The 24,552-nt window shown below is 34.7% G+C and overlaps 1 protein-coding gene across 1 annotated transcript in view; it reads right to left on the minus strand.

Moving 5' to 3' along the window:
• Nucleotides 1-272: 272 nt before the first annotated feature.
• Nucleotides 273-24,552, minus strand: part of GPM6A (glycoprotein M6A) — a gene marked incomplete at both ends in the record, with an annotated part of 116,832 nt that continues 92,552 nt past the window's right edge. The window contains 5 exons of the mRNA XM_082282501.1: nucleotides 273-425; nucleotides 5,777-5,842; nucleotides 7,178-7,254; nucleotides 9,358-9,511; nucleotides 23,377-23,533. Of these exons, the coding sequence (XP_082138627.1) occupies nucleotides 273-425; nucleotides 5,777-5,842; nucleotides 7,178-7,254; nucleotides 9,358-9,511; nucleotides 23,377-23,533 (607 nt within the window). The remainder of the gene's footprint in view (nucleotides 426-5,776; nucleotides 5,843-7,177; nucleotides 7,255-9,357; nucleotides 9,512-23,376; nucleotides 23,534-24,552) is intronic.

Raw genomic sequence — 24,552 nt, forward strand, 5'->3', positions numbered from 1 at the left:
CAATAGTTTAGTATCCTTGATCTATCAGAACTAATTAGCTGAAAGGGATTCAGGAAAGGCTATTTAGGAGCTTTGTGGTATAGAATGGTCACACAAAGTAAGAACTAATTAAGAAACCAAGTGCTAGACAACTAAGAATTGTATGTAGGTGATATGTAAGTCACCTAAACTATCTTTTGTGAGAAGCACTTTTAATTGTTTTTAAAATGGTAGGATGGCCTTTAGTTAAACAACAAAGCATTCACATGTTAGGAAGTAAGACAAGGTTTCTTTTATGTGTAAGCATTGAGCCGCTCTTTAGAGCGAGTAGAATGAATATCATGCAGCTCTTGTTCCTCCTTTGATTTAATATCCTCATATTTTTGCATTCTGCAAGCATCTTTCACATAGGCCCAGTTGGCAGACAAGACCATGAGATAATGAACCTGTAAGAGAGGTAACACAGAGTTAAGCAACAGTAGAGGTAGTCAGAATAGAGCGCATTTAAACTTGAAGGTTGTAGAACAGAGACTGGTTTCTCATCAGGAGGAACTAGGCATTCTTATGTCAAGAAGTAGTATAGGACCATGATGGCAAATTCGGGCTTCATTAATCTTCAGATTACTCATCCCACAGCTGTTACTGTTACTATAACTGGTAGTTGGTAGCAATGGTTAAAAAAACTAACCTAAAACCTGAAAAATCAACAAATCATCCCTGCATTATTTTTCAGCTTGTCTGCAACTGTATGTGTAAAAATGCCTTCTGGTTATGTATTTATTGGACACTTTTTCCCACCGAAGAAGTATTTGTTAAAGTAGTTCTTAAAATAGAAATATGATACATCTTAAGATTGTATATCTAATACAATTACATAAAGTTTTGCTTTTTACTTTCTTATTAAAGTTAGCATTGTCTTTCCACTTAGGCATGACTTCTTTCAACTACAATTCTAGCTTTGTATTTAACTTGCTCATCTGTGGGAAAATTGCCATTAAGTGAAAAATAAGTTCAGTCAGGCAAAATGTGACAAAATATAGTTGGCAAAAAAAAAAAAAAAAAAAGATGGTCTCTTTACTCTGTACTCAGTCAGAAAATAAAAATGTTCCATGAAGGTATTCAGCTGGTTGATGGTGAGACTCTATGAACACTTATTCCCTCCCTAGCAGGCTTTCAGACACTTTCTGACGAGAGCATCTCTTAAATTTATGTTAATCAACTTCCTTTTAGAGGCAATGGACAATTTTGTGAGATCCAAAATATTTCACCCCTCTTTAAGAAACCAAGAAATTAGACTGGATTCAATTAATGGAAAATGGAATAATAATACAGTAAATAATAACCACCTTCGGATTATGCAAATTCTCCTGTTCATGTTTTACTGTTGTAGATATGAGTATTTTAGTTTCGTACTAAATGAACAGATCCATTTTAATATGCTTTCTCTTTTGGAAAAGCCAATGTTTGGATTTTTTTTCCCACAAATGTTTGTTAGCAATTGTTGCTGATTAGTACAAGCAAAAGTACATTTCTTAATCTGGATAACTAAGATCAAGGAAAGCATTCTGAAGCCCTTGTTTTTGCTATCTTTTTTATCCTCATGTTTTATGTCAAGCTTCCAACTAATCCTTATTTGAGGAAAACTGTCTGACTTGAGGAGCCAAAACATAGAAAGAAGGTCAGATAATCAGTCCTCTAGGAAAAAAACCTAGAGAGTATTATTTCTGCATGTTTTTAGGAGTTTCTTAATATCTGTAGAACAGCACTAGCAAGACAACCTGTGAGGATAGATTTTGGAGATGGCAGCACGTCGTATGTCACTCTGGAACACTCTCTGGTCATAATTTAGCGCACAGGAAAAAGAAACACCTTCTATCCTAACTCAGCTCTTCCAAAAGCTTTCACCATGGGTAGTTTCTGGATCAGGCATTTCTAGATCAAACAAGAGACCCTAATCCTGAATCCTCACTGTACTGAACGAAATGCCTTAAATCTCCTCCATGGTAAAACTCTTGAGAAAAGTCAAAACAGTCTGGTAAACCTAACAATTCTCTCATCTTATTTACAGATTGCACCCAATGAAAACATGAATACTGGTCCTTTGAGGCTGAAATTTCAGTTAAAAATACAATCTGAATCTCAAACAGATTGTAGACATGAGAATTCTGAGAGTGGGAGGTATCTGAGCAGTGTACTCACATCTTCATGACCTTTTGAAACACATCTGCCAGAAACCCTTGCAACTGAAGAATCTGTGATAAAAATGCGATGATGTACGCACTTTTCTTATCCTCACAAAATAATGACCCAGTAAGAGACAAATTTAAACTTAATGTCTTGCAGTTTCACTTGGGATTTTTCTTTTTTTATTAAAATATTAGATTATTTTGAAGATATATTGGTCACAGTCTGACCTTCATTAAACACCCATTTTTTGCTCATTCCTTCCATAAGAAGTTATAGGGCCAAGCTACTATAGTAACTGTTGAAAACTTGGAGTTCACAGTCACTGTAAGTAGGAAGACTTGCCAGGAAACTCCTACTTTAACTTACATAATCTCAAATACATATCCATGTTTTATAACGACATATACATTGAACAGTCCCACCACCTTTGTTTTTTATTTTAACACCAAGTTCCTAGATAACATTGCCACACACATTTCTAAGTGGCTGTCTAATTGCATTTCACAATTCCATGACCTGAATAGCCGGAAGCCAGTGGGGCCCTCGTCAAGGCTTATTTAAATTGAAGCCAGGCAGTTTCCACAGTTTGCCTCAGGAGGTTTCAATTACAGACATATGCAAGACAGTGCAGGGTCTTTCCATACCTGTTCTGCTTAGATATCTTCTTCAATTCTACCACATTTTGAGTTTGGTTCTTTTTGTCCCATCTTGTGTTGACATAAGAATGATATATTTTCAAAATAAACTCTTTGACAGTTTGCTGCAAAATGAAACTTTCCCTGACATATACTCTAAAAAATATGATGTTTCCTATATCTCAGTCCTAATACATAGGACAATTCTCCTTTTGAACCCTGAAACAACATTCGTCTTTGCAGACTAAAGAGGTATTTAGTGAATTGTGAAAATATTCTAACATTCATATACAAATCTGAGACTGAGAGATATGGGGAAATAGTGATTTGTGACCAAATGGCTTTGCAAATATTAACAATTTTTTGTGGTGATTTTGCAATAAATGACTACTTTTTGAAAAAATATATTTTTAAAATGCAGTTTCGTGAAAAGTATCCTGAGAACAGATAGTCTTAACGTTTATGAATTAGCTGATTCTTTTGTGACTTTTGTAGAATCATATTGACTTTAGAGAGTTTAGGAAATCTTGTGATATTAAATAGTCTGGCAAATGTTTACAAATCCAGAAGTGAGGATACAGTGGAGTATATTGAAGTTAAAACTTAAAATGTCATGTCAGAAAGCAGATTTTACCAATTCATTCAATTTTATTCAGCAGTGTCCCTGATGTTGCACTACTGTTACTGACTGGCTATAAATACAATGTACTTACTCCTTTAGTCAGATGGACTCTTCTGGTTTAAAGTAACTGTTTGTAAGAAATATTTTAAGAGTGCATTACATTCATAAGATTTTTCTTTTGTAAAAGACTGGTATTTTAATCTCATTTTCCTGTTGAATTTCACAAACATGGAGATCTGCTACAGGTCCAGATATACACAAAGACAAATGTCACAATTTCATATTTGTGATTATTCTTGAAACAGCACATGTAGTGAAGGGCAGAGGTTCTCCAATGACTTAAATGGCTTCTGCACACTGTTTCTCACCTCAGTCCACTGCTGATGCACTACCTCTGTCTGCTAATTTGAGTGTAGGATCTGGGGGAAAAATACTTTCTTCTTCCTCAATGACATAGTTAGGACCCCAAATTGATTTTTCCTACCTTACATTACTTTTTCCTTGGGACAGTAAACTCCCTTAAAGAGAATTTTTAATATCTGTATACCCAAGCTCAAAATTCTGAATTTTCCCTCATGGCCTATCCCTTGTGTTTGGGCTACTGTGTCAAGTGTGAAGAACATGTCTCAACCTTCAGATGTGGTCTGGTATGCTGGTTTTAGAAAGTACCAGCATCAGAGTGGAACGTGCTAGTCTTTACCAGGTACCAAACAGATTAGAATGGTAGGTCAAAGACAAACAAAAAAATTACAAACTTGAAATATATACAAAACTATTGCAAACATTTAATGAAACATACATCTACCAGCATCGGGACACTATGTAATTTACTAGTACTTAGAGCATTAATTTGTATTTTTGTTGAAACAGTATTGTCATGTCTGTTCTGTGCAGTCACAGAATTCAACAGAAAGTGCACTTGGATATGGGTAACCTTCAAAATTATGTGAATAAATGTGTGCCACCAACCTGAATTCCTGGGGTATTTGTGCTTGGTGTAACACATCTATGGCATCTTTGATATGCTGAGCTCTGAAGGGTCTTTTTAAAAACTTCATTGAAAGTATAATGTATTTAAACTATGTGGCACAATGTACCTACTTAATTTTTTTTTCACTGGAAATGTGTTATTATTCATTGAATATCTTTTGGTGGCTATTTGGATTCAAAACTCACTTGAAATGTAGAATTTTCATCTGAACAAAATAACATTTGATAATAATTACTGAATATACTTCAAAATAATCATACAATGGAAAACTAATGTTCTTTTGGATATAATTTCCTAACATTAATGATATACTACCAGAATTGCTATAAGGTCATCATTTTTGGAACTGTAAGCAGAAAAAATTCAGTTTGGAATACCAATTAAATTATTAATATGAATTGTATTCTACTATTACACTTACTATTTGTTGCCTTAAAACAAAAACTACATTGAAAACATATTTTTCATTTAGCTATCTTTGCTGTTTGCAGGGTGTCATGTAATACTGAAAAAATGGCAGATGAAAACAAAAAAACCATGAATGTAAGAGGAATGCTAGCTTCATTGAATATTTTCGGAATGTACTCTTTTATAAATGTAATTCTGAGGATAACAAAATAATCATGGCCCTAGGATCCATAAAAATTTACTAGTATAAGGAGTATATAGTAATCACCACCACTAACACTTATGAATGCATCAGCACCAAGCAACAGTCATTTTTCGTTTCGCATTCCAGCATGCATAATGCAAACCTACACCAGTACAGAATAGCAGGTCTAAAAATATCTTTATGCTTAAGCAAATACAGCAGACAAAAGACAGAAGAGCAGGGCAATAGCTCATAGACTTTTTCCTCAGTGGAACCTTCTCATTGACAAAATGTCACTAAATTTAAAGTAATCTTCATTATAAAGGAGCAGAAAAATTAGTCCTGACAGAAAAATCAACACATTCCTATATATTCCCAGAACTGAGAAAAAGATTCTGCTCCTAAAATAGCAGTGTGGCAAGCCTATGAATACCCAGAAAGGCAGAGATCATAAAAGTATAATACTATGGTTACAACACAGACACGTGAATTCAGACACTGGCCTGAATACAGCAAGAGAATTCTAAAAATTCTTAGCACATATTTAAAGGCCTTTTTTTTTAATTTAAAAAAGTAATAATTATATTCTACTTCAAAGGGAATCCATAAACATATAAAAAAAAAAGAAAAAGAAAAAGAGAGGATTGAATTACAGAACTATATTTTAATAATAGCATTGAGTGATGATATGGAAATTCAACAGCTGATCCTAAGTCAGAACCAGAAGGTATTAGCAACTCAGATGAGGAGTAGAGTCTTGGGTAGCTTACCATAGCAATGACTGCTGCTCCAGCTCCAGCAAGTGCCACAATGAACAAGTGGAATGTCATATTTAGCTGCAAAGGGAGACAAAGGAAAGGACTTTCATGGTTGTACACCAAAGAGAAACTGAACAAAAATTCAGAATAACGTAGAACAAATAATTACCTTCCTGGTGCCACCCTTCCACAAAAGTAATGAATAGGAATATTTTTCCAAGAGATTGACATCACTACATGTCATTGTGCTCGTGCTTGTTTTGTTACAATGCTCATATCGGGGAAAAAGCATAACTCCATTTAAAAATATAGCATTTACATAATAAAATATAAAGAAAATTAATTATTTAAAAATAAGCACTCCAGTACATTTTGAAGGTTTTGTTTGGGTTTTTTTTTTTTTATGTTACAATACTACAATACTACCTTACAAGAATTATGTTTGTGGTGGCTTCTCCAGTGGCAGAGACAGCCTAAGAAACCCCATTTTCCCTTCCTTAACTGTACCTTTCCATTCACATATATTGATACACTTTCCTCTCATATTTGCCTATCTAATTTGTTCATAGTGATAAAATATAAACCAGGTTACTTATATAATTCAAATTAACCACCTTCCTCATCTCATCTCAAACCAAATGATTACTTTTGCTTTTAATTTCAGTGACCTGATTTATGCAGCAGTCACAGAGTCAACTACACTATAAGAGCTGCAGTTTCTAAGATGGTTTTGGTATAAGGGTGGATTGTGTACCTTCACTCTAAGATTTATTCAAGTATAGTAAGACCCAGTAAAACATTTATCAAGTGTTGATCCCTCTGGCTTCAGAAGGATCAGCATTTTAGCCTCTCTTTGTTTTAGGTAGGTGTAATTTTGTTTGTCCTGTCTTCATCCTTTATCATTTAAAAACAAAACCAGAACCCTCAGCTGCCCTGAAACAGGTGGCATTTGCCCAAGGGAAAAACTACAAAGAAGATGTACTAAGAGCTACTATCCTAACACAAAACAAGGTTTGGCCAAATCTATTTGAATTCTTTACTCTCCTGTCACAACAGTAATCATAAGCCCTTCAATCAATGATTCATTATATGGACCTGTTCATCATGCAGCAGGAGCATTAGCTTTCAAAAACATCTCAGGAACAAAGAACGAGATATTGGAATTATTAAAAAACCCCAACCAAACAAACCACAAATGCATTTAGAAAACAAATGGATGGAGAAATTGCACTGACTAAATTTGGTACTTGGTAAAAGACTAGGAAAACTACTTGCTTGACTGTATTTTTTGCTGTGATTTTATTCACCATCATAGCTAGAATTAGAACATTAGCAGTAAGAAAACACAGATCAGCTACTTCCTACTACAACATATATTATGGATTTGCCAAAAATACTGTGATATTTATTTACCTCATTAGAGTCACACATCTTGATGAAACTTTCTGATGAAGTGCACACTTTCTTTTCCTCTCCAACAGTTACAATACCTGGAGAAGTATAAATATTCACATTATTTAGAATTCCTAGTACAGATCAACTTCCTTTGCATGAGAAAAGCTAAGAACTTATTTTAAAAATTATATCTGGGTTTTGTTGACAATCAGGAGTCTGGAGCGACTCTCCTGTGAAGACAAGATGAGCCAGTTGGAATTTCACAGCCAGAAGAAGAGAAGGCTCTGGGGAGACCCTATAGCAGCCTTCCAGTAACTAAAAGGGGCTGCCAAGAGAGCTGGAGAGGGACTTTACACAAGGGCATGCAGCAGTAGAACAAGGGGTAATGGCTTAAACTGAAAGAGGGTAAGTTTAGGTTAGATGTGAGGAAGAAATTCCTTATTGTGAGGGTGTTGAGGCACTGGAACATGTTTCCCTGAGAAATGGTGGACATCCCATTCCTGGAAGTGTTGAAGGACAGGTTGGATGTGGTCCTGAGCAACTTGATCTAGAGGAAGGTGTCCCTGCCCCATGGCAGGGAGTTGGACCTGTTCTTTAAGGTGCCTTCCAACTAAAACCATTCTAGGATTCTATTCTATTTTAGCCAGCACAAAACTAACACATCATCTCTTTAGTAAAAACCCTAGTAAGAAACATGTAGGTAACAATTTTTCAGCCATTTTTGAAAATATCTTCCCCAGTTTGAACAGCACAACAATTAAAAAGCCAGAAATTATTTGCAACCAGTAAATACACTTAAAACCTTCTCTACCCCCATGTGGAGAAATGTGCTTTATATTGCTTTTAGACATATGGATCTGGTATGAAGCTTCTTTCACAAGTTATAAAAAAGCACCACACAAACTTATACTTAATTGTTTCTCTTATCAGCAATAATAACTAGAATCTGCTACCTTGCTTCCTTTAGGTGATGTCCAGATACTAAATCAAAGACTAGCTTGAAGAAAAAACTGCAATTAACTCAGTTATTATGAAAAATGATTCTTTCCTAATATTAATCAGTGTTTTTTTGCACTGGATCTACAGGAAACAGGTACATTCACAGAACACACACTTTATATGTTATATGTTAGTGTTCTATGAACACTCTAAGTAGAATTAATAAAAAAATGTCATAAATTTTAACAAAATAATAGGTCATAGAAAGAAAAATTAATACATCTGATGGAATCTATACAGATAATTGCTTTTAAACTGACCTGCCATGCTGTGTAGGAAAAAACTCAATAAATAATTAAAAAAAACAACTTTCCTTCCCTCTCATGAAAGAAAAATGTCAAATATTTTATTTCAAGTTAATTGAAATGTTTACTATGAATGAAACTGTTTCTTTGCCAGGAAATGTAGCATCTTTTATATCTCCATTTAATTAAAAATATACTGTTATTTTATTTTAGGCCAAGGAAACAAAAGACAAGAAAATGTCTGTAGAGACTATGATTACCCAAAGCTCTGTGGGTTGAGAAACTGCTGAGACCACATCATTAGAATTGAATCAGTCTTGTAGAAGGAAGGAATTGAATTACCCTCACAGGAATTCTCAGGCATTTTAAGATTACAAATCCCTTTCTATCCAAATTTCACATCCTCTCAAAACACACATAGATGCATATCCCCACACTATTCTAACCTCCACCTTTTAGGCTTTAGCCCCACTGCTTCTCTCTCTCCACCACTTTCTTAAGAGTGTTACTATTGGTATTGTTGGTCCTCATCAAAATTTTTGGAAGCAATCAATCTTGTCATGTCCCAATTCACCTCTGCAGACAGCTGATACTCTAGGATCTCACATCTCCAAGTCAGTGTCCTACCACAAGACTAGAGTAATTTTCCAGATAAATGACTAATTAAGCATGTTAGAAAAATTCCAGCAATTTCTAAGAAGAGACTAAGCAGAAGCCCCATGCCAGATTTTTATTGCTCTGAGAAGATGGACAAGGTTGACTCAAATTTTGTCAGGTATGGAAATGCAGTTCGCCTCTTACACACTTAGACTAGTGTGTAAAAGGGAAGAAAGAGGCACTAAACAATTGTTTCAGAAACACTGAACAGTTCATTTCAGATACATGGAAGCAAAGCAGTGGAATGCTTTCTTTTGTGAAATCTTACTTTTCATTTAGTGCTTTTTCTTTACATACCATATTGGCGGAGATCCAAGCAGAGATTAGCTCCGTCCACTACGGTGGCATTTCGGCAAATGGTCCACAGATTGAAGTACATGTAAACAGGCAGAGAAGTAAAAGCTGTAACGCCAAGCCAGGCCAACATAAAGATGTATGTCAGCATAATAAACTGCAGTAAAAGAGGGAAAAACAAAACCAGTGGTAAGTCAGAGCTTAACTGATACACCATTGGAAAAAAAGGAGCCACTGAGAAGTAACAAATGCATCTGTGACTGGCTTTGTCTGTTTCTGTCTTTATTCAACTTATGGTTGTGGTCTGATAATCTATAATGATCAGGTCAAAGTGATGCCAGAGCACTAACATAATGTTTCTGAAGAAGAATTATGCTTCTAGAAATGCAAGCTTACTCCATGCTTCTCTCACTCTTGTGCCAATGATGGATGCACAGCACAGCACAGCACCTGAAGTACAGACAGCTACATGCTTTGTGAAGTGTATCTGTCCCTCTCTCTCATCACCACTACTCCATAGTTAGGACAAGATATGGTTGTATATTTTACTATCAATCATGATGCAAAAAATTAAAATTAAATACTGTAGGTTTTGCTTCTTCTGATTTTAAAATTGGGCTTTAATATAAATGAGCCTTTTTCTATGACTGCCACAAAATCTCACTGGCAAATCCATTTTGTGTTGAACCACTGAGACTATATTTTTACCATTCTGTTATTGCATTCAGCTATATTTGGGGTCTATATACAATCTAATTCATCATTGAGAAAGAAAAGTAGGGTGGTTGCTTCTATTAATAAGAAACACAGTAGATTACATGCTCTGCATCATATGTTCTCCAAAGGCTACATGCTTGCTTTCTTTAGCGGAAAGTCTCAGGACTACAGCAATGTGCTCTCGGGAGGCGTTGAGCTCTCTCCTTGCCTTCTCAGCCAGCAGTCATGTTGGTACACCCATGTCTTGTAAATATGTAAACATGCTACTTTGCTGCTCCTTTGCTGGCCTGAGACCACTGGGAAACAACCTCATCAATAACAAACCATCTTTTCATTATATATTGTGGAAAGGATATGAAGAGGCTACACAGTAAAATGTGGAAATCAGTCTCTAAATATTGAATCCAAATAGCCCCAGCATTGGGTGGCTTCAGAAATGCTGATTTATCTTAACACATTACTGGAAATAAAAATGTGTCAGCACACTAACACTTTTTTCGCTGTTTACCTCAGAAAAATATTGGCTCTGAGAATAAGAAATAATAAATATTTTTGGAAGCTGAATAAGCTAGTCTCTAGTCTACAATCTGCTTAAAATTAAACCTTAAAGAGTAAATAAGGGGAAAATGGAAGATATTTTCTTGTTTGTTTTTTGGGTTTTTTTTAAATATAAGTTCCCTCACATCATGTAATACAGAAAATAGCCTAATATAAATTCAAATTTTAGTTATGGAAATCAAATAAGGTCAGACTCTAAGCAGTTGTAAATGGTACTAAATATTGTAGTAGGGTGGCTTATCTACATTGACTTGATCAGGAAAAGAAATCCAAAACAAAAGGTCTGAATTTTTAATGAGGCATTTTTATTGCTTTGAAGTTATAGGATGGATGTTCTCAAGCAATATTAAAGAGACCTTAATTTGATTTACTTAAACTCACTTCCAAATATTATTAAATAAAATTAATTTTTATTCTGAGGAAGTATATTTACATAGGTATTTAACGAAGTTTAATTAATCCAGTTTAAAATTTACTTCAGATTAATTTTCCTGATTGTCCCTAGGTGAATGAGACTTGTAGAAGTAGTTCAAAAAGTTGTTTAATACCTTTGATATCAACTTTCTCTCCTTTTCTTTAGTTAGAAGTCCATGTTTCAATACTCATACTTTACCTCCATGCCTACCAGTTTGAGAGTTACAAACATTTTAACTTTTCACTCAACATCCAGCTAGTTTAAAAGGAAAATTGATGTTTCTAATTTATGCATAAAGATTTCAAAAAATGTATTCATGCAGATAATGGCTGTCTTCCACTCCAAATTTTCCCAAGAACCCACTTACTAGAAACCCAACTGATAAAACAGAGAAAGTGATAGCAAAGTCCATAATAAATATGGACCCTTGAACATTACAGTAGACCTTTCCATGTGTCAGTGGCTTTATATATTGGAAATTCTGTTTCATCTATTGCAGAGATAACACAAGTAAACACCTTTCTGTTGTTGTTGTTGTTTTACTGGTTTCTTTTTTCCTTTCCATATTACAGTGTTAAAGCTAGTGAAACAACATCTGGCTCGGCCCCAGGCACGCACTTACAAATAATTACTTGGAAAATTACTTAGGAATGTAGATTCAGGGCTATGAATTCCCAACTAAACTGCTGTGTCCAATCTTAATTCATTATCAAGCTAAAGACTTGCACTCTTTTTTTTCTAAGGCAGGAGTAAGAAATAAGAAATAAGACTGTTTTGGTGTAGACTTTAAATTCTCAGTTGGCTATCTTCTACAAGTGTTTTAAAAGTAAGCCAGCCTCCTAGCCTATATTCTGAGCTTGTCAAACACAAGCAAGTCTGAAGTCTTACTTGTGAGTCTTCTAGAATTAGTGAAATAACAATATTTAATGAATTTATTACATGTCTCAGTGTAGCAAATCATAATTTAATGGAGTACTAAATTTTTTATATTACTTACATTACTGAAATGTAATAACTGTTTTTATGACTGGGCTCCATATAGATTTAGGAATCTTCCTATTTTGTGATTAACACCAAATGGAGTAAAAAAGATTGGCCTTACTATGAGCATTACAAATTATTTTTAATATCTATTTATTTTCTGTTCTGTAGTAGAGATGAAGAAGCCTGCTTTAAAACCTCGGATAATACAAAGCATTGGTATAGCAAAGAGGGGAAAAAAAGAGCTTATTAGTCTCTAAAAAATCTGCCTTGGGCATAAAATGATAGCCATAGAAATCTGTCAGATGATAGTTGCTGTGAGTCATAAGAGCTGCCTTCTCAGAGAGAATTGCGTGCTTGTTTATAGAACGGATTCTCTTTAAAAACATGGACCTGATCAGTTGAGTATTTCAGAAAAGTCACTCAAATGATGTTTTCATTTTAAAAACATATTTTAGAAAAGGAAGAACTTCAGTTTTCCTGTCAGTTACTTTCAGCTGAAGAGCCAATGGCCAATGATGTGCCTAATTACATGGCATAACACCAAGAACACCAAGAAGACAGGAAAAAATGCGTAAGCTTCCTTTCTTTTAAGTAAGAATGACTAAAATATAAAACTTCAAGTTAAACCATGTGGTAGTTATGGCTTATGCCTGAAAGCTGCTATCACTGATATCAGTGAAGCAAACCACAGAAATGTGATCTGGGCAGTAATATAATTCCTCCTGTAAGAGAAGTGAAAATGTTTAACCTTGCACAACAAATTACTAGTTTCTAGCCATAGCAGGTGTTAGCTTATAAATTTGCTTTATAATTGAATGAAAATGTGAATTATTTTATAAAAAATAAGCACAGGAAAAAATAAAGTCTTTTTGTAGATAATTTCCTCTGCTATTACAACCTAACCCTCTTTGCTCTAGAGAACTTACAAGTAATGCTTAAGGAGCCTGTTCACTCCAGGAATTAAATTCAGAGCTCAACCTCCTGAGATTCAAAGGTATCTTTCTCCTTTGAAGTAGCACTCTGCTACATGACAAGCCAAAGGTTTCTGAAATAGCAGTATAGCACCTTAAAGAGATATCACAGTTTGTTCTTTAGCATTCTATCTATTGTGTTTATAGTGAGAATTGCTTTCTCTGATCAGTTTGATTTTCAGTCTAAGAAGCCAAACACATAAACTCAAAACAAACTAGAGGTAGTAGTGAAATTCATCTGCCAAATCACGAAGATAAAAGATCACTAATTTAAACTCAGCTCACATTTACAAAGAATAGTTAAATGAATAATTATTTGAACAAACAAATCTTCAACCTTTTCAGTGGTTATTTTTTTGTACCATCCCCATGGCTGGCAAAACACTTGCCAGATTTTGTAAACTTTTCAGTGCCTGTAATGGCTTTTCTGAGTTATAAATTATCAAAGTAGGCGAATCATCAACCTTATAGAATGATTATTTTAATCAAAACAGACCAATGTCAGGAAGAAGGTATTTCAGAGTATATTCTGAAATTATATGTGTGGAGCACAACTTCCTTGGTGGTCACATCAGGTTGAAATCCTTTTTCCACTGAAAACATTACCTAAATCGTATCTGTTTTAATAAGATCAAGATTTCAGTTACTCCTTTTTTTTTTTTCCCCTCCTTCTTTTTAATTTATGGGTAGTTGTCCCATGAAAAGCACATTCATTAAATTTCAAACACTGTTCTTGTTTTAGTTTTGTTATAAATATTTTAGTACCCCTGAAGAAACATTGTGTGATGGCTTCAGTGGCCCTAGGGACAGAGACAGTGAAATCATATCTTTCTACAGACAGACATGGAATGAAAAGGAACCAAATTAAACTTCATTCATTTCATTTTATGAGGACACTACTGCTTACAACAAGAAAAATAATACAGAAACATAGCAACAAATTAAGTGCCCAAATAAAACTTAACTCTAGAAAACTCATTTGCCATGTAATTTTATCTTTGTTCCAAACCACTCGTACTTACTTTTACACTTTCTCTGAATCTCATCATATATTTATTTTATATGAACTCCCTGATGTGAGCTCTCAACCCAGAGACTTGCAAAAAGATGTACGCCTTGCTGTGTTTCCATCCCATTTGGATTTATTATTCTATGACACACCCACAAAAAATGTTTACTTTCAGCTACATGAACTAAGACATTCCTTCCAAACCTCTTCACAGCTTCAGAAATTGTCTTTGACGGTTTTTGCCAGCGATCAAAACGGTATCTACAGAGATCATGTACATCCATCCTGCCCAAAGCCTATCATGCTTCATTATGAAATCCTGGCAGTGCTGGACCTCACCCAGGATAATCCCGGGGTTAGCCTGGCGGTCTCTGATGGGAACACTGGAAAGCAGCTGGCCTCTGCAGTGCAGTGCAGTCCTGGATTTGGGTGCATTTGCAAAACAGGAAATATCAGAACAAGGCCCTGTGTTGGACTTTTTGGCCACACAGATGCATGAACAGAAAGATCTTTTCAATTATTTCTTGAATTGCCCTGTCTCTCAAATGTCCCATTCACTTTCGTTTGTCCATATATTTGCTTTCAATACTAATAAAAACTTAATTAGTTTTAGCACTTTGCCCAACCTTAGATTCATAACTGACCTTTGGCTATCAGGCCTTCTGCTTCATCTTGTTCATTTTACTCAGAAAAAAATTCCTCTGAGTTATTGCTACTGTCTCCTTACCCTGTGCACATTCTGCATAAATGCATTTACATACTCTTTTTAAATTATTCATTGCAGCTGACGCATATTTTCTCAAATGCTGAAATTTGTCTTGATGAAGTTGTACTGATAGAGTACTAATAGAGTGCACAGTTCTCTCTTCAGTTTACAAGAAATCAGATTTAAAGAACTACACGGGTTCCCACTTTAGGCCTATTGTTTATTTGCATTCAGTTTTCTATAGTGCAGAGTTCTGACTACACCTTACATCAACAGTCCAGACTCAATAATGTTGTGTTATGAATAAACTTTTATGACAGAGTAGTTTAAAGATCAGATGTTTGCTCCTGTTTGTCACCTGTATTATTACCCCACAGCAGTTTAATTCTTCTTTCGAGAGGTTCGGATTTCATCCAGCAAATTTTTGAATTTTTTTCATTTTTAGAGAAGAATCTCTACATAAATATTTCCACCTCTTCCCAATGGATTTTTTTTGCAACAGCATCTTACATGTATAATTCCCCATATGCAAATATGAAAAAGAGCAAGTAGAAAAGTTGCAGAGTTCCTCTGGAAAATATTTTAACAATGCAGAAGCTAGAACAGCCTTTGCTGCTTAATCTAAAATGTTGTCTAGAACCAAAAATGCTATTATTTATTTAAATGTAAATAAATCAGAAACTGAAATAAAAAAAATTGTGTAGATGTCTTTAGACATTAGTATGTTTAAGAAGGACTGTTGAGTAGCTCACAAGGAAACGGCCTCTAACATCCTCATTTCCAAATTAGCATCTCCATTCCAAACATTAACATCTCCAAATCCACGCCTCATTCATGGAGAGAAATAAAAGATGAAACAAAAGTATTTCAACTTGTCTCATTTTATATACAGTGCTGCTGGAAGAGGCTGCTGTTCTGATATTACCACTCAATGCACTGCAAACCTCAGAAAACACACACTTGCAAAGTCCTTTCTGCTTGGTCTGTAGTATCCCTTTCATTGCTAACAATCTCTTCTTGGACATTTATTATTTTTCCTCCACAAAACATGTTCATTCTCTCTCTCTATGACATATTATACTCTCAGGCACAGCTCCAAGAGTCTTGTTGAAACATGGATAGATTTCATGGTATGCTATTACTGTCATGTGTTTGATCCTCCTTGGCTTGCATTCAAATCAACTGCTTTGAGAGGAAAAAAAAGCAAGTATTGGTCTAAATTTCTCTTCATAGAGGGACAGACTTCACAGGTTTGCCTAACTGAAATTAATTCATTTACTAAATATTACCTAATGTGAATTTCATTTGATTTTTAAAATATATGACTAGCAAAATATGAAATCCCAGAAAATTGAATTTATTTTATGGACCAGGGTTTTTTTGGGCTTTTTAAAACATTTTTCTTCTACAGATAGTTTAGGTGGAAGAAAAAAAAACTGATTTTGTCAAAATTAGGAGCAATTCTCACTGTTACTTTCTGCTTTTCATCTGCACATACAGTTTTCTAAAATTTTCTTTAAATGTGTATTTCAAGGTTAAAATACTCCATGCATTATTTCTATGGCTTTGGAAATCATTTAGATGCATATAGAAAGCTGGCTTACTTTCTGATTTATGCTGCTGATTTATTGGTAGCAGTGAAGAAGTTTTCCACAGTCACCTCAGAAATGATTCTCTAACAAATTGGTTCACTTTTTGAAATATTGCTTAGTAAACAAATTGATGAAATATCAGTTTGAAGAAGATGGCTTTGCATTGATACAAATATAAGTTTTACCTTAAGATCATATAATTTCTCTCTGTGGTACTTCCTTGTAAACCAAACATTCTAATTTATTTTTATTTCTGAATTTTTTTTAGAATGTTGATGGGTTTGTAGCATTGTTGCCTAAAGTTGCTATCATTAGTTATTTTATATGTCCTTCAGGCAAGACAATAATTTTTATAGTCTGTCAGGTTTCTGAAGCCCTACAGAAAGCACTGGATTTTTACTGCTGCTTGACAAAAGTAGAATTTCTTATGTACCTTTTTTCACAATCATTCAAACAGGAATTACTTTTTCTCAAAATGCATATGCTTATATTTTCACATTCTGAAAGTTATCCTCCTCCCTTTGTTTTTCTTTCTGGTGGTGTTTTTCCAACAATAGGAGGTACTATCTGGGAATATAGCTAAGATATTCGCTTTGTATTTAAATGTGATTAAAGATAAATAATCTGGTTTTAAAACTGGCTTTTTAGAATACATATTAGATTTCTTCATTAAATACTCCTTTTTCATGTGCTCTTCTATGTTGATGCCACATAACTATTCAATTCAAAGACATAAAGTAAGAAAAACAATCATTTCCATAATTACCTTTTCCCTGATATTGTAGGCTAATCCTAGTAGTAAATTTTCCAGGTTATGCTAGCAAATAGCTGATAACTTATTTATAAAATTCTGAACCATAATATAATGGTTTTCAGTGATGACAAGTTTTCTATACACAGAGGAAGGTACATCACTCAGCTGGGAAAAGACTGAACAATACAGATTTTTTACATTTTTCACATTTCCAAAATTTGCATTGCAACATTTTTTCAGAAAGTTTCCATGGTTTGTAGTTGGACACAAGCCAAAGAAGCTTAAACTAGAAAGCAGAAATAATACTTATAACTCTAAACAGATGTGTCACTCAAAGTTTTTACTTGGCTGTCAAAAAAAACCTATGTGTGTTCTTTCCTGATATATTCTTAGTGGGCTTTGAGAAGCCCATGTGAAAATGAAGGGGTAAGGACCTTCCTTGTTTCCTGTCTTGCCAAGCATTCAGAGTCAATAACACAGATTTTTAAGCTTTTATTGTGACCTTAAATTATAAATTTAAAAGTTTCCCTCCTTCCTGTGCGAACAATGCCAAAAATATTTACAAAGCTAACTATAAATTCCTAAGACATCAATAGGAAGACGCAGTTCACATGAACAAAGCTTTTTCCATATGAACAGAGAACAAACGTATATAGTTTCTGTGGGTTTTCTTTCACCATAAAAATAATGAGTTTGTGATAATTCCACTGATACTCAAAGGCTTAAATAACTATAAAAAGAGTAAGATGCTAGACGCAGTGAATAAGTTGGCCAGCTGAAAACAAGGATCAGGGAAAACTGTCATCATCTGAGGAAACATTCAAGTTAAAGCTGAGATGGATTACCTGAACGTAGGGGAAATAAAGCTATCATCTTGAGGAATTTATGATGATCCATAATAGAAAGTTAAAGCCCATGGAGAAAGTGCAACCTCTCCCAAAGTCAAGCATACTTTGGAAATGCATGACAGCAATTTAATTAACAAAAAATTCTTATTGACTGAGCTCACATGCCAAGAAAAAAAATCTGTCATCGATGTGCAAGATGCACAGCACAATCTGAAGCAAAAACATTTCATCTGGTTTATCACCAGCAGTAACATTACTATCAGCTAGCAGCAAGACTAAGAGAAGCTGAGAAGGTACTGGCAAGGAACATTATAATGTCTGGCCCACTCCTCTATTAAAGGAAGTAATGAACACTGCAGTCAACAAAAACGCTGAATATACAACACATAGCAAGCTGTGGGAGAAAAGGAATACCAAATGAAAGAATGATTTTATGGGTGCAATATTCCTGAGTGGGAAAATCTGGAACTATACGATAAAGAAAAACAAAAAGGCTTGAACAGATTACAGAAATAAGACAGATAAAAAGTAGAGTCAGCAACTAGAAACATATAACAAAATAATTTCTGAGCTCACTGGAAAAGATTTCTAAAAATATAACAAATAGTGAAAAAAATAACTTGCTTTCTTCTTTTCTAGATACCATATGTATACTAGCAATGCAGTTGGGAGAGAATGGCATAAAGATGACTCTCTTAACCATTCAACTGAGTTTTGAACTTTTTCTGGGGCTTGTTCTTCCTATTTCAAGATCAAGAGCAGAAGACTGCAAGGAACAGAGTTCTCTAAAGAAATTCCAACACTGGTCTAGCATCCAGGGGTAAGATGAATTCCAACAATCTATAAACTTGCTAATATGTTTTCTTTCATCTATTAACTCCAGCAGTGTTTAGATAGCAAATGTTATTCACCTAAGTTCCAGCTAAAGGGGCCAGGCAGGATACATTCAACTAAATGTATACAGTTGATTGAAGAGCTTAATATGAAAGACATAACTTAAAAGACTTAAGGGTCATTCTCTTTGCAGAAAATAGGACAGTCACAAAAAATTCAGTTAATCTGACAAAGTTTGCCTAAGCCTCCCTCTCCTTTAACTGCTGAAGGAGCATAGGCCTTTCTCTTGACAGCCTTAGTGACATTCCTAATTAGGTGGGATATATCTGTGTCATAATATATTACCTCTGAAATTAACTTCTCCATTAGCTTCTGGGAAATTTCTGGAAAAAATTCATGCTTCTGGTATTCAGTTGAGCAATCTGAAAGGTCAGAGCGCTATGAATCTCACCTTCCCCATTTCCCATATCACTCTCTGAAACGACTTACGGCATGCACAACTTAACATGTAGGGGGACAAGAGATTTTTAGATATTTTTCTTAGTTAAGATTGGATTAAAGGGCTCTGGACCCATAAGCATATCTGCTGTCTTGGAGAGAAGGTCCTTTATTTCTCACAAATATAGTATGAAGCATACTATATTCCTCAGATGGAGCAGAATTTAATCAGAAGCAAGGCCTCCCTGTCTGTCAGCTCAGCATTTTTTCCCCAGAATATCCAGACAGGGTATCTAATCTTCAGAAATGAGAACTTCATTTCTAACATTCAGAAATAATACATCTGCTCTGGGTGGGAAAGCCAGATGAGCCTGCACTGAGCTCTCTTCTTCCTGTTACACAAAGAATCAAATATCAATATGATGCAGTTTCACTGCCTCTAGAACAACTGGTCTGGTAAGGAAAAGATGAAGTGACGAGTTCACAGATGGTTTTTCAAAACATTTGTGCAGCTTCCATTTTTTTTTTTGCAAAATAAAATCTGGAAATATTTTGGGAAGCTCATGTTTTAGTTTAGGTGCTCAAGAAGCGTGTGTGAAATAGCACATAGGTAATCAGGTACCCAGAATTATTTTCGAAGGCAGAAAAATCCTTGTCAGTAATTTAAATAAAATAGTCCTAAAACTACAGACACAGAAAGTATATGTCAGTGCAGTTTAGCATATAAAACATCTTTCTCTAGAGCCTTAACATGGTTCTTTTGAAAAGCAAGATACAAAGAAATAGAAAAACAACCACCAATTATATGTTTTCTGATGAAATAAAAAACAACCCCAAACCCCCTTTCCCATTTTAGAGCATAAAATGAGGGGGAAAGTGTCATTGTGTTTCTTTGTTCATTTTTTTCTATTGACTGTGCAAGCAGATATTCGAAAACAAGGTGTAAATGAGGCTTTCCATGACCAACGGAGCTGAATATAAATAGGAAGGGTATTAAACTGCAAACATGAAAACAGTGTTACAGTTGGCTTCAGGCCTGTCTCCCATTCTTTACCAATCATGCTGCAGAACTCTTATATATGACTGTGTATTTAATACCCTAAAAGCATGTTCAGGCATTGAAAAATGAAAACTAGAAACAAACCCATTCCTCCTTGAATGTGACTGGTATTGTTTTACTGCTTTTTTTTTACTTTTCACAGTAAATTAAGTCTGCAAACATTGAGTCTTCACTGTCACAAGGCCTCTCTCAGATATGAGAGGCTCTACTCCATGGCAGCACTGACATGACTTGGATGCTAAGCCTCTGAATGCTCAAAACAGCTGATTAATCAACTATACTGTCACTGGAAAGGTTAGGTTGAGCTATTTCTTTTTTTCATTACTTCAGGCAAAAAAAATTCTTTTTACCCTATTTTTCCTATTCAGAGCTAGTAAGTGAGCTATTTGCAGCTGAGGAGGGAGGTCAGGAAGGGCACGTGAAAAGTTTCTTCAGATGCTGGCTACCAGTGTTCTGAAAAGCCTGCTCTTCAAAAATATTTCTTAAGAAAAAGCCATTGCTTTTCATATTTCCATATCTAGAAATACAAGTTAAAATAAATTTTGCCTTCTTTAAATTTTTTATTGATTTTTTTCCTCCATTTTCAAAGTAGGTTTAGTCACTGACATAACAAATTTGCTCTTGCAAAATATTAATGACAAACATCTAGTGACAACAGTAAAGATGAGGGACTTCATTTTCGGACTGTAACATGCTAAACTTCTATTTAGAAAGACATCAACAAATTTGATGTGAAATCATAGTCACAATTGGACTTCTTATAAAGGTGCTTTTGATGTGGAGCCATTTTTATAATATTAGTTCTTCAAAACAACAAATGTCCTGTGTGTACATTTCTGTTAGTATTAAGGCATTGCTAAAAGGAACCAACTGTTTAATCTTTGACAGATTAAATTTTAATACTTACAAAATTACTAGCTCAAAACTGTATACAAGGAAGCTTTTTTGCAGCTTGTAGTATCTGCCAACTCCTTTCAACAGCATTATCTCATTTTGGCAACTGTACCCAAAAAAATTTATTACAGCACATTTTTAACAATTGAACAATCTGGCCTCGACATACAACACTGATTTGGTTTCATTTACCTCTCCACTCTTCTTTTTGTTGTTCTTAGGTCCTATCCTATTTCTTTATGTCATTGCATGTGTTAAGGAACTGAATAAATTCTAAACACATCATTGCTGGATTAAAATATTTTATAATTCCAATTTTTTTTTTTTTTTTCCAAATCTCAAATGTTGTTTTCCCACTAGGAATTTTAAGGATGAGACAATGAAAATCGACCTAATCAAAAAGGGTATCAAGTTTTAATTGACACATACTCTCTAGAGCACAGACACTAAAGCCAGAATAATAATCAAAAGCGATTCCAGACATTTGTATAACAATCTTACTGACATATCATCAAAATGAGACAAGCAATCAAACAACAGATTCATGGGGTTTTTCACCAAGAAAAAGAAAAAAATTCCACTGACTTCAGCAATAATGACCACAATGTATTAAACTAATTGATGGATTATTGTAATTGTGACCATAAAGAGTGTATAGCCTTAACCTCAGCTGCACAATGTGTATCAGCCCAGGGCTTCTCAAAGTAAAACACAAGCAATGCAAATTATTACTGATGAGGAAAGTAAGGTTCTTTAGGAATTAATGTAATGAATCACTAATACTAACAGTGATATTAACCATAGAATAGCTGTTTAACTGTTCATTTCTTCTAGACACGTACTATAGAATTACAGTTATCAGAACTGTGAGAGCATGCAGCACTGCTCTGCTGCAGTACTGAGGACAGACATTCACGGGAGCTGTGAAGAAAAATAATATTCTGAAAATTTTGCAGCTCTATACAGAATTGGAACTAGCTTAGTAGGTCCTCAGTGAATACAGATTAGAGACTTCTTTCCAGGAGGTGAAAGCAGTGTTGGTATAAGCAATAACTGCTCTTTACATAAAATATTCTTGGTCTTTATTTATATATTTATTTAAAGGTTTTAAAGCAATCTTAGTAAAAGTGCCAAAATTATACAGTGATGACAAGAATGAAAGAAAAAGAGATGAAAACACAGGATTACTCTGGAGCAGGTTACATTTATGTAGAGATGACATATATACTGCATTCCCCACTTCATAGGATTTAGACCATCTGTGTCCAGTTTAACCTTAAACATCACGTTATCCAAAATACTAGCTCTGATAGTCTTCATCTAACTGGAAGTATCTATTGCTTATATTTGTTTAGACTATATTCCACTTTAATATGTGTTGACAGTTGTGGTAGAGTACAGTGGGAAACCCAACCCTGCCTACTATTTCATATATTATTTATTGTTAATATAGCAAAAAAATAAGTGTACTTTAACACCCATATCTATTTGGGTGTATTATTCATTTAATATTCATCACAAAATATGAGGTTTTGATGAAGGCTGTGTTTGGAGATTTATCCAACTCCAAAAGATACCAAGTGCACAGGCCTCTTACCTTAGATTCAGAACAATCAAATACCAAAAAAAAATTGTTACCTACCTGACACTGAACAGAAATGTTAAAATAATAATCCCAGTTGAAACAGTCAGGAATTTTAGTATGAGAAACTTCCATTTAAGTCCTAGTACAAATAGGAATTTTTTGAATCTAGGTTTTCCAGGGTCATAAGTGAATGGTCTCTCCAAATCAGAGATTAACACAGGAGTAAATAATGGACTCTTTGCCATTTAGAAACAAAATAGAACCTGATGACAGGTTTCAGCTTGTTCCAAAGAGGAACAAGCAAGATTCCTAAAATAACTGAAAATATTAGTAAGGGAAATATTTCTTTCCCAGTAGAGCTGTAGGCCTTACAGTTTAGTCCTGTTCAGCACAGCTTACATTACTGAGGTAATGAGCTTTCTCATTCAACAGGTGGAATTCATTACTCCTGAGTAGCAAGAATTACTTAGCATTTAACCAATACAGAGAACGTTTGTAACACTCTGTTCTCCTTTGCTGTAATTTTTAAACACTGAACTGAGGTAACACAAAATATTAAAGAAACACAAAACTGAAAAATAAACATCACAAGGCACGAAAAAATATACAAAGCATGATGAATTTGTTATAAGTACAAAAGCCTTCTTAACCACTTACCCAGGCACTCACACATCTGCCGCAAGTGGTGATTTTGAAATCTCCATAGAGATCCTTGATGGCACCAGTCGTAAAGAATCCCTCCACCATCAGCAGGATGCCGTATACAAAGAATGCAGCTGCTACACCATATATCACATACTTGAAGATGTCAATCCTGTAAAGGAACAGCAAAAATTAATTATCTGCATAAATATTTAAAGCTGACTGAAATTTCAGGGTGAGATAATCCCACTAAGACCCAGTAAGTCTCAAACTTTCTACACTGGAGTCCGTTTAAGTGTTGATGTGCCATAATGACAGCTGAAGCTGAGGACAGGAATGAACTTTGAAATAAAATAGCATTGATATAAGAAACACTGGGTCATTTAATCTAATTAAATGTAAAATGGATCTGGGTAGGTAAGACAGCAAAAATTCTCACATTAATTTAAAAGTCAGTTATTTTTCAGTTTATTTTTTTCTCTAAATGAAGTGGAAAAAGAAAAAAACAAAAGGAAAAGGAAACGGAAATCTGACACATCAGCTGAGTCACACATCCTATCCAGTACTTATGTTATAGAAGATACATTCTTCAATAAAACTTTCTGCACATACAAGTAGCTCTCAAGCTGCAATGTCAGTTTGCACTATCTTGTCATTGTTATTCTCCCACTTATTCTCTGGTGGACCAAGTGTCCAACACAGAATAATAAAGTCATCAAGAGAGATTCCTTCAAACCAGAAATATATTATTCCAGAAGTAATGAGGTCAGATCATCTGGAATTCTTCTCTAGTGTGGCTTTAAAACATCATTTCACAGACACAGCTGAAGCAACGGAGGGATGGCTTGCAGTGTGACATGCAGAGTCCTAGAAGGCTCAGTTCACTACAGAGAAGGTTACCTGGGTTGTGTGGTTGTTCTGTCCAGCACTGCCTAGAAGTTCAACATTGGCTCAAGGATCTGCCTCCTAAATTCTCTCTCATGACCAGTTAGTGAAAAGATTTTCAGTAGCACCTCTCTGCTCTGTTTAAACTTGGAAACATTCTTACTGACCATAGCCTTAGATCAGCAGATTTCAGTTTTCTGCTTGAACGTCTCCAAAACACTAGCCACAGTAAAATTTCAGTTTATTGATGTGACAGGGCAGGAGCTGTGCAACTCTTTACAAAATGGTAATAAGCGATTTAAGACA

The sequence above is a fragment of the Coloeus monedula genome (assembly GCF_965178545.1).
Source record: "Coloeus monedula genome assembly, chromosome: 5".
Lineage (NCBI taxonomy): Eukaryota > Metazoa > Chordata > Aves > Passeriformes > Corvidae > Coloeus > Coloeus monedula.